The 12,308-nt window shown below is 31.5% G+C and overlaps 1 protein-coding gene across 1 annotated transcript in view; it reads right to left on the reverse strand.

Annotated features, from left to right (window-relative positions):
• Positions 1 to 10,315, reverse strand: part of LOC133321474 (sodium/hydrogen exchanger 3-like) — a 115,368-nt gene extending 105,053 nt beyond the window's left edge. The window contains exon 1 of the mRNA XM_061530565.1: positions 9,347 to 10,315. Coding sequence (XP_061386549.1) covers positions 9,347 to 10,315 — 969 coding nt within the window. The remainder of the gene's footprint in view (positions 1 to 9,346) is intronic.
• Positions 10,316 to 12,308: the final 1,993 nt, after the last annotated feature.

Raw genomic sequence — 12,308 nt, forward strand, 5'->3', positions numbered from 1 at the left:
AGACAACCCACGGTGAAGTGAATTTGGTAATTAGAGGGACTGTACTGATTATTAGTAACATTTGCTGGCCTCTATCCAGTCAAAAGTGTGCAAATATCGCGAAATATTGCCCAATCTCAGAATATAGAACCACAGAAAATTAAATTTTCATGGAAGTTGTGTAGGATATCGTATGGTCGGCCCCGTCCGACTATACTGCTCCGCTCACTGGTTATTTATTTATTTTTTTTTGTGCAACAAAATGAACCGATTTTAAATTTTTGAACCGGGTTTTCCGATATAAACTAATTTTGTTTAAGGCCTTTAGAGGCAATATCGAAGCGAATTGGGATACGAAAATTATTATCTATGAGATATGGTGTCTTTACAATTTTATAGAAAACCAGTAAGGAAAGTAGTAAAGTCGGACGGGGCCGACTATATGATACCCTTCACCACTATGGATATATTAAACAGGGCTATTAACATGAAATTGAATGAAATAAAATATGTGATATTTATCTAAATGTGAATCTACCTATATATCCATAAGTTATATAAATCGACTTCAATCAAATATAAATAGGTTATCTGTTGGGCTATGTCTGTACTTCTAGAAAACGCAACTACGTAATTCTATGCTCAATTTTGTACGTTGTGCAAAATTTGATGTCAACCTGACTAGCATGAAGAGTTTGATGTCCAATTTACTTAAAATCGGGCGAAAATATATATGGAAGCTCTATCCAAATATATCGAAGGATATATAGGGACTTTGGTGCACCATTTACATGAAATCGGACGAAACTATATCTGAATCTGGGCCGATTTTCTCGAAACTGGGCAGACATCATTCTAGGCTCAATTCAGTACGTTATGCCAAATTTCCTGCAAATCGAAAGATATATAGGGACTTTGGGGCACCATTAACATGAAATCGGACGAAACTATATATGGGAGCTATATCTAAATCTGAACCGATTTTCACGAAACTTGGCACACATCTTTCGTGGCTCAATTCAGTACGCTTTGCCAAATTTCGTGCAAATCGAAAGATTTTCAGGGTCTAAAGTCCGTAAATCGGGCGAAACTATATATGGGAGCTATATATAAATCTGAACCGATTTTCACGAAACTTGGCACACATCTTTCGTGGCTCAATTCAGTACGCTATGCCAAATTTCGTGCAAATCGAAAGATTTTCAGGGTCTAAAGTCCGTAAATCGGGCAAAAATATATATGGGAGCTATATCTAAATCTGAACCGATTTTTCCCAATTTCAATAGGGTTCGTCCTTGGGCCAAGCAAATGAGCTGTGCCAAATTTCAAATTCCAAATCGGATCATAAATGCGACCTGTACTTTGTTTACAATTTAACATGGACAGACGGACGGACATGCATAAATCGATTCAGAAAGTGATTCTATGCATATTCTCAAAAGGAACCATGGGTCTATCTCGATTATTTTTGCCTGTTACAAACATATGCACAAAGACATAATACCCTGTACCACAGTGTGGTGAAGGGTATAAAAATCAAGACCTTTGACTGTGGATTTTTTAATATACCAAAGAAATTAAAACTCCAGTAGCTGAGAAATGTGATTCTATGTAATTTGAAGGCCGAGTCATTGGGACGCGGGGGTATACTTTTCAAAGAACTATACAATGTCAATGGCTTCTAAAATTATTAGCTAATATTCCTCTCCCTCCCACTTAAGTGACTGTCAGTCAACCGGTCACATGACTATTGTAAAATATCTTTTGTTTTTTTAATTATATAATTTAATGCCATGTAATTAATGATAAGCATTTTTTCTGCTACTATTATTTTATTTATTTTGTTTTTTTGTATTTTTTTGTGAAGCATTTAAAAGTTATTTACATTTCTAGACTTTGTCAATTAAGTCATTCATAAAAATGCAACAACAATAACAACAATAGAAAACAACATTTTGTTCCCTATTTTTTTGTTTCTATTCATATTTAAATACTGTGTAAAGTCTGGTGTTGGAGCGAAAACAATGTTCTATATGATCGGTTGGGTTGTTATGTGGTAAGGTATGGCTAGGGGGATGCATGTTTAGGTTGTTGGAGATGTGACTAGTGAGCATTTTTGCTAGTTTGTTTCACTTCGTAATGATCGTAAATCAAACAAGGTTGCCAATTAATTATATTTTTATTTAAATTTCACAGTTAAGTTATTTGTAATTTTTTTTTATTATTTATTATTTTTTTCCAAATAAATATTTGCATAAGGAAAACAAAATGTGGAAATTGTTAGAAAAAATTATATTTGTTATATTACAGAAGCAATGCATATGTGGCAAATAAATGGGGTGTAAATTTTGGTCTTTGGTACATCATATTTACATAAAATCGAACGAAAATATATATGGAGCTATATATAAATTTCAAGAGATTTCAATAAAATTCAATACACGTCATTCTAGACCTAATTAGATGCGCTGTGCAAAATGTCGATCCAATCAGACGACCAATGGCGGGCCATTTGTGTGCGATTTACATAAAATCGGATGAAAATATATAAGTGAGCTATATAGAAATCTCAAACGATTTTAACAAAACTTAGCAAACATCTCCCTAGACACATATCAATATGTTGTGCAAAATTTCGTCGCAATCGATCAATCTTAGGGTATTTGATACACCATTTACATAAAATCCGACCAAGTTATATATGAGAGCTATATCGAAATCTCAACCGATGTTGACAAAATTTAACGCACATCAATCTAGGCCTAGTTCAATAGGCTGTGCAAAATTTCGTCTTAGTCGGACAGATCTTGAGTGTTTGGTGCCAGATTTTCTAAAAATCCGACGAAGTTATATATGGAAGCTATAGCAAAATCTGAACCGATTTCAGTCAAACTTAATACACGACATTCTATTCTCAATTTGGTACGTTATACCCAATTTCATGTCAATCGAACAAACTTTGGGTCTTTGGTGAACCAACTATGTAAAATCGGAAAAAAATTATATATGAGAGCTATATTGAAATCTTAACCGATTTCAACCAAACTTAAGACACGTCATTCTACACTTAAATAGGTCCGCTGTGCCAAATTTCTTGACAATCGAACAAAATTTCGGGCCTTTGTTACACCATTTACATAAAATCCGACGAAGTTATATATGGGAGCTATATCGAAATCTGAACCGATTTCAACCAAACTTAACACACGTCATTCTATACTCAATTTGGTACGCTGTGCCCAAATTCATATCAATCGAACCAACTTTGGACGTTTGGTGTGCATTTACCTAAAATCGGATGAAATTATATAGGGGAGCTATATCTATATCTAAACCGATTTGAACAAAACTTAACATACATGATTATATATCAAATTCAATACGAAGTGCCAAATTTCGTCACAATCGAACAAACTTCGGGCTTTTGGTGGACCATTTACATAAAATCCGGCGAAGTTATATATGGTAGCTATATAGAAATCTTAGGCGATTTCAACCAAACTCAAGATACGTCATTCCACACTCAATTCGGTACGATGAACAAAATTTAATCTTAGTCGGACAAACACCGGGTGTTTGATACCAGATTTACTAAAAATCCGACAAAGTTATATATATGAGCTATATCGAAATCTAAACCGATTTCAACCAAACTTAACACCCATCATTCTGGACTCAATTCAGTCTTTAGTGCACCATTTACGTGTAATCGAACTATCGTATATATGTAGGAGTTATATCTTAATTTCGACCGATTTCAATCAAACTTAATGTACATCATTCTGTACATAAATTGGTCTGCTGTACCAAATTTCATGACAATCGAACAAACTTAGGGTCTTTGGTATACCATTTACATGAAATCGGATGAAAATCTATATGGGAGCTATATCGAAATCGCAGCCGATTTCGACAAAATTTAACACACACCAAGCTAGGCCTGATTCAACACGCTGTGCAAAATGTTGTCTTATTCAGACGATATTTTCCTGTTTTGTGCATCATTTGTTTCAAATCGGATGAAATTATATATGGGAGCTATATATAAATTTCGCCCGATTTCAATCAAACTTAACACACGTCATTCTAGAATCAATTCAACACGCTGTACAAAATTTCGTGTCAATGAAAATCAACATAGGGCCTTTGGTGCGCCATTTACAAAAAATCGGACCAAAATATATATGGGACCTATATCTAAATCCGAACCGATTTTGATAAAAATTAACACATGTCAATTTAGGCTCAATTCACTGCGCAATACCAAATTTCGTCTCAATAACATAATTTTTGCGACTTCTGTACACCATTAACATAAAATCGGAGGAAAATATATATGGGAGCTATATGTAAATTTCGACCGATTTCAATGAAACTCAACACATGTCATTCTAAAACCAGCTCAACACGCTGTGCAAAATTTCGTGTCAATTGCACAAACTACGGGTCATCGGTGCACAATTTACATAAAATCGGACCAAAATATATATGGGACCTATATCTAAATCCGAACCGATTTTGATAAAAATTAACACATGTCAATTCACTGCGCAATACCAAATTTCGTCTCAATAACATTATTTTAGCGACTTTTGTACACAATTAAACTAAAATCGGAGGAAAATATATATGGGAGGTATATCTAAATTTCGACCGATTTCAATAAAACTCAACACATGTCATTCTAAAACCAGCTCAACACGCTGTGCAAAATTTCGTGTCAATCGAACAAACTACGGGTCATCGGTACACCATTTACATAAAATCGGAGAAAAATATATAGGGAAGCTATATCAAAATCTCAACCGATTTCGACAAAATTTAACACACGTCATTCTAAACTATAACCGGTACGTTATGCACGTCGTTGGGACACATTAAAAAGCTGTGATAGGTTCCATTACCTTTCAAGTTGCCAAAACTTATGAATAAGTCGGTCAAAAATTCCCTTCCGGAACAATTCAAAAATTTTAATTGCTACTAAATTTTATTTCAAAGAACATATTAATATGATAATTAAATTTAAAAAAAAAAATAATTAACCACCTTTAATTATGAGGTGCTTCCGGATACTTCACCATCCAGCCATAGCCAACTAGGAGCTTGACTCTTCAAATATATTTATAATTTCTAACAAAAGAAAGACCAACCACTTCATAAAATTCGAACCTCTTCTCCCCAACCTCCCCATCATTTTTTTGCTGAAATTAGCAATATTTTTTCAATCGTCTTTTTTTCTATTTTTTCCAGCCTCTTATTTTTCATAGAATTCGCATTAAAAAAAATCTGTATCTTGATATCATTGTCTGCTGCTGTTTTGTTTGTTTAGCATTCTTGGGTAGGTTTATTTTTTTGCTTATTTATTTTTATTATTTTTTCTTCTTCTTCTTGATGTAATTTTAAGCTTATTTATGATTTGTTTTTCATCTTCTTCTTCTTTTCATTCTCAATGTAATGTAATTTTTTTTATTTTATTATCATTCGATGCCGCTTTGATTTGTCATGGCGATAACCAGAGAGAGAGAGAGAGAGAGAGAGAGAGAGAGAGAGAATGATGAACCTTTTTTGTCCATTCATTTAATCTATGTTTTATTTTTTGTTGCTTCTTCTACTTTGAGTTAAACGCCAACACATAACTTGTTAATAAATATTACAAATTAATCTAAGAGAAACAATTTTTCTGCGTCAACAAATTTCAAGAAAAAATATCAAATATCTTGACAATGTCCTTCTAGGAGTCCTTTTGTTATGGGAGGATTAATTTTAGCAAATTGTTTTAATTAAAAAAAGAACTTGTGGGCTTTGAAGGACATTTTTTATTAAGAGATAATGCAGATGATAAAAAAGACGATAAAGAAAGTATAAATATCTAACGAATAATACTCAGTGAAAGAAGGTTTCAATTTTATGCTTTAAAAAAATTCTGAGAAAACGAGAAACCTAATTTTTTTATAAATGCATTTCTCAATAAACTAAAATTCGAAAAAAATAAAATTTTTCCAAGTAAAAAGCTAAAAACCCGGTTGAAAACCCGAAACCCGGTTCATTTAGTGCGAAGAATCAAAGTAACCGGTTACATAATAGTTTCTATCATGTGGTGTGACTACATTATTTTCCAATATCTTTAACTATTCCTAATAACCAAAAATTTGGTATCAAAATCCAACTAAAAAGCCAAAAACACGATACAAAAACCGAAAACCCGGTTCATTTAGTAAGAAGAACCGGCTTCAATATTAATACCAAATTAAATATTTATGAGTTTTATTTCGAAAATAATTAAAACAGCCATAATAATCAAAAAACCGGTTCATTTAGTCTAAAAAACCGGATATTAGCCTGAGGAGAATTACGAAAAAATCTTCAGTGGCTAACTTTTGATTCCATAGAAAAATAAATAAATCCTATAAAATCCTGCAAATCTGTTCTGAATCCGAAAACCCGGGTCACTTAGTACCAAAAACCAGTTCACATATTATGAACATATTGCATTTCAATGGGTTCAACCTATTTAAATACTTCAACTACCTGTCAACATCATATACCCAATTAATACCCAAAAATCGGATATTAAGCAGAGTAACCGGTTCCAAAATAGTTTCCATTAAATGGGTTGTTGGATTAAGATCTTGAAAATATTTAAAATACCTATCATAATCAAAAAACCCCATTTTAGATACCATCGAAACCCGGATATTAACAAGAGTAACCGGTACCAAAATAGTCTCTATCATATGGGTTGACCACATAAAACGTAATCATTATTTTCCAATATCTTTAAATTCTCCACATATGCAAAAAACCCCGTTTAATTTGGTGTCAAAATCGAAATATTAACCCGAGTAACCGGTTTCAAAATAGTCTATGTCATGTGGTTTGAATACTTAAAACTTTAAAATGATTTTTCAATATCTGAAAATTTTCATAATAACCAAAAACCGTTTAATTTAGTTTAAAAATCCAAATATTAACCTGAGTAACCGGTTCCAAAATAGTATCTATAATTTGGTTTAACTACTTAACACATTTGCATAGTCTTCAAATAGCTTAAAATAGTCAAAATAACCAAAAGCCATTGCATTTAGTAAGAAAATCGAAATATCAACCCGAGTAACCGGTTCCAAAGTACTCTCTATCATGTGGCTTAACTACTTAGCACATTTACATAATCTTCCAATAGCTTAAAATAGTCAAAATAACCAAAAACCATTGAATTTAGTAAGAAAATCCAAATATTAACCCGAGTAACCGGTTCCAAAATAGTATCTATCATGTGGTTTAACTACTTAACATATTTACACAATCTTCCAATAGCTTAAAATAGTCAAAATAACCAAAAACCGTTGAATTTAGTAAGAAAATCCAAATATTAACCCGAGTAACCGGTTCCAAAATAGTATCTATCATGTGGTTTAACTACTTAACACTTTTACATAATCTTCCAATAGCTTAAAATAGTCAAAATAACAAAAAACCGTTGAATTTAGGAAGAAAATCCAAATATTAACCCGAGTAACCGGTTCCAAAATACTCTCTATCATGTGGGTTGGCTAATTAAAACATTATTATTATCTTAAAATATCTTTAAATACTCAAAATAAACAAAAAACCGATTCATTTCGGAAAAAACCCGAATATTAATTCAAGTAACCGGTTCGAAAGTAGTCACTACTATGCAGATTGGCAGCTAAAACTTAAACATTAACATTCAATATGTTTAAATACTCCAAATAACCAAAAACCGTTTAATTTAGTATCAAAATCCAAATATTTATCCGGGTAACCGGTTCCAAAATAGTCCCTATCATGTGAATTGACTACTTAAAACATTAACATTATCTTTCAATGTCTTTAAATATTCATAATAACCAAAACCCGTTTAATTTATTATTATAATCCAAACTTTAACTCGAGTAACCGGTTCCAAAATACCCTCTGTCATTTGGGTTGATTAGTTAAAACTTTTTCAATATCTTCTGATATCTTTACATACTCCTAAGAGCCAAAAATCCGATTCATTTAGTATAAAAATCCGGATATTAATTCGAGTACAAAATAGCGTCTATCATGTTAGTTGACTACTTAAAAACATAATCATCATCTTCCAATACTTAATATATTCCCAATAAACAAAAAACCGATTAATTAAGCATTCGAAACCGAATATTAACCCGAGTAACCGGTTCCAAAATAGTCGCTATCATGTGATTTAGCTAATTAAATCTTAATTAATATCTTGCAATAATAGTTCATACTTGCTAATCTAATAATAAATATAAAAACCGTTTGATTTTGTACAAAACCCGGTTCAATAAGTGCTGAAAAAAGTTGGTTTAAAAATGAAACACCTTAGAAATGTCATAGTTAAGTCTACAAGACTGTTCAGGTAACATAAATAGAAGTTTAAAATACAATACACGAATATAGATCCGAGTAACCGGTTCATAGGAAATCCAGAAAACGTATCTATAGAAAATATTGTTATTTTTTGATTAATAACAATTTAAAAAAATAAATAAATTATATTAAAATTAATTTTTTTGTATAAAGATAGACCCAGAATCGAATATAGCATAATTGTACCCGAGTAACCGGTTCAATATCGTTCCTAAGTAGCAATACATTACATTGAACTACAATATGATAGTTAATGTAGTTAGTTATGACATATGAATGTAAAAAGTAAAAAACCGGTTCATGTGGAACAAAAAATCCGGTTAACCGGTTTTATAGAAACCGGGGTTTTCTTCAAAAAATGTCTAAAGAATTAAAAATAAATTAGTTTAAAGTTATATTTTTTTATAAAGAGAACCCATTAATCAAACATCACAATATACCAATTTATACCCGAGTAACCGGTTCAAAAATGAATCTCTCAAGTGGCAATAAATTAATATCAATTAGTGAGTGAGTTAGCCATTTGAATGAAAAGAAATTTTTTTTTCAATTTATTTTAAAAAATTAAAAATATTTGTCTCTACCAATTAAAAATAAATTATTTTATAGTGATATTGTTTATAGAGAAACCCCCTGAATCGAATACAGTACAATTATACCCAAGTAACCGGTTCAATATCGATCTTCAAGTGTCAATACTTTAATTAAAATAAATTTATGAAGTTTATAATGATGTTAATTATGATATTTGAATGAAAAAAATTAAATGAACCGGTTCACATTGAACAAAAAACCGGGTTTCGGAACCGGTTTTTTCCACAACTTGAAAATTGATTGAATGAAAAAAATAAAAAACCGGTTCACACTGAGACAAAAACCCGGTTTTCGGAACCGGGTTTTTTGTACACCATAAACCGGTTTCTTAATTTATTTCAAGAAAAAATTTATTGAAAATTTGATCTCTACTCACATTAACTTTTCCTGGTGTCACCGTATAAGCACTTTCGGCACCAACACCCACAGCTTCACCGGCTACAGCATTACCATCACCCGAAGCACTATTGGGACGAGCATCAATCCGCTGAATACACGAAAAGAAGAAGCATACCAGCAGTAGGAATATCACTTTTTTACTTGTCAACAATTTAAATTGGAATTGTTTCTTGCCACCGTTCGCCGTTTTTCCAGCTCCATTTTCACTAGTTGTTGTTGTTGTTGACTTTTTCATTTCCGTTTCGGGTTTTTTGCGATAGGCCTCAAAGCGGGGATCATCGCGTTTAATGGTGTTGCGTTCACAGAAATTGACAAAACCCAACCAAAGGGCTAAGAAGAATGCCTTCAGACTGGCCGTGGAATTTTGCTTCAGGGAAGTAGAAGAGGAAGAGGACGAGGAGCGGGATGACGATGTAGATGAGGAATCGGCAAGTTTGGAATTTGTATTTACAAGATCTTCATTCTCACCCGCATCAGCATCGCTGCTCTCCTTCTTGTGCTCTGGCTTAGTTGTAAGTTTTCGCTTAATTAAATTATTAGTTGTTGTTGTTGTTGGGATTTCAGTTTTCTCTACACTAAATGACTTGTCTTCTTCTTCTAATTTACTATTATTTATAGTAGTATTATTAGTAGTTGTTGTATTAATATTTTTACTAAATATTTTAGCACCATTCAAAACCGTTGTAGTTTTTTCTAAATTTAATTTTTCTCCATCATCATCAGCATCGTCATTTGATTTAAAGCAATTCTCACAGCATTCATGTTCCGATTTTCTATCTAACAAACCATCACCTTCATTGTCATCACCCTCTATGTTCTTGCACCAGCATGCCCGCCTAGCCAAATTCAATTCCTGTTCCAATGACGCCGTCTTCTGATCCGCCGAAAATGGATCTTTCTTTCGATTTGTCATCGTCGATTCCATTAATTTTTTATTAACAGCCATTTTTGTATTTGTTGTTGTGGTTTTTGGAATAATTGCAGATTTTTGAAAATTTACAAAATTTTTCGATCGTTGTTGTTGTTTGTTGTTGGCCTTATTGGCGCCAGCATCACTTTCTTCTTCAGGACCTCGAAAGAATAGTTCATTGGAATTTCTTATAAATAAATCGTGGAACATAACGTTTTGGCGGTGATGGCGATTGTATTCAACACCAGGCAAACAAAAAAGAAAACGAAATGTTGAACACAAAAAAGATTTGAATTTAACTAAAGTGGAATTATTTTCAATATCAATTTTGGGGATATTATTTTGATTATAATTTATAACCAATTGCCCTTGGTTAAATTATGGTTTGAATTTCGTTTTTCAAATAAAATTTTAGTTTTGGTTTAAATGTTTTATTTTACACTAACATTTGTAGTTGTTTTTGTTGATGGGTTCTAGATTTTTAACTCTAATTTGTGGGGACGTAAATTGTTGTGGCATATATTTATTAAGTACACGGTTGCAGGTTAGATCTGTAAAGAGGAAAAAAACAAAAAATTAAATTAGTAAATTTAAAATCCATTAAAAAATAAATAAAAATAGAAAAAACCGAATAACCGGTTCATTACGCACAAAAACCGGTTCTCAACAAAATATAAACCCGGATATTCGGAAAAATGAAAATGTAAAAAAATTGTTTAAGCTCAATCTTTTTAATTGTCGTACATTAAATTCAAGTTAGATAGCCTTTTACAAATTTATAACCGAGTAACCGGTTCACAAAAAACCGAAAACTCAGATTTTTTGAAAAATAATAATGTGGCCATTATTTTACATTCGGTTCCATTGATTATGATACCTAAAATTATGTTTTAAATACGCTATGAACATTTCAACTCAAGTAACCGGTTCACAAATATGAATAACACGAGTAACCGGTTCACAAAAAATAAAAAAACTTAGTGCTTGGGAAGGATACTAATAGGAAAAAAATCTTTTATCTCAATCTTATTAATAGCATCACTTTGAATTTAATTTTGATAGCCTTTTACAAATTTATAATCGAGTAACCGGTTGGAAAACAACCAAATAATTCGATTTTAGAAAAAATAACAATGTAAAAATGATTTTACATTCAATTATATTAGTTTTGAGAGCTCAAATGTCATTTTAAACACACTATACACATTTCGAACCGAGTAACCGGTTCATGAAAAATCGAAGTACAATATTAAATATCGTTTTATATTTCATTATTATTATTTACAGTATTTTAAATTCAATTATGATAGCGTTTTTTTTTTTCAAATTTATGACCGAGTAACCGGTTCACATAAAATCCAGAACTCAGATTTTTAGAAAAGTAATAATTGTGAAAATTATTTTACATTAGGTTCTATTAACTATGATAACCCAAATGCTGTTTAAAACACACTATGCACATTTCAACCCGAGTAACCGGTTCACAAGAAAACCAACAACTCGGATTTTTGGGAAAATAATAATATAAAATATTAGTTTAATCTCAATTTTATTAATTGCAGTACTATAAAAATAATTTTAATAGCGTCTTACAAATTCATAACCGAGTAACCGGTTCAAAACTCAAACCAAAAAATCAGATTTTAGAAAAAAAATATGATATGAAAATTATTTTACATTCGACTCTATTAGTTATGATAACTCAAATACAGGTTTAAACACACTATACACATTTCAACCCGAGTAACCGGTTCACAAGAAAACCAACAACTCGGATTTTTGGGAAAATAATAACATAAAATATTGGTTTAATCTCAATTTTATTAATTGCAGTACTATAAAAATAATTTTAATAGCGTCTTACAAATTTATAACCGAGTAACCGGTTCAAAACTCAAACCAAAAAATCAGATTTTAGAAAAAATAATGTAAAAAATATTTTACATTCGGTTCAATTAATTATTATAACTCAAATGCCGTTTTAGACACACTATACACATTTCGAACCGAGTAACCGGTTCATGAAAAA

This window comes from Musca vetustissima, unplaced genomic scaffold (assembly GCF_032173495.1).
Source record: "Musca vetustissima isolate MV318-11 ecotype Yass unplaced genomic scaffold, APGP_CSIRO_Mvet_v1 utg4831, whole genome shotgun sequence".
Taxonomy (NCBI): Eukaryota; Metazoa; Arthropoda; class Insecta; order Diptera; family Muscidae; genus Musca; species Musca vetustissima.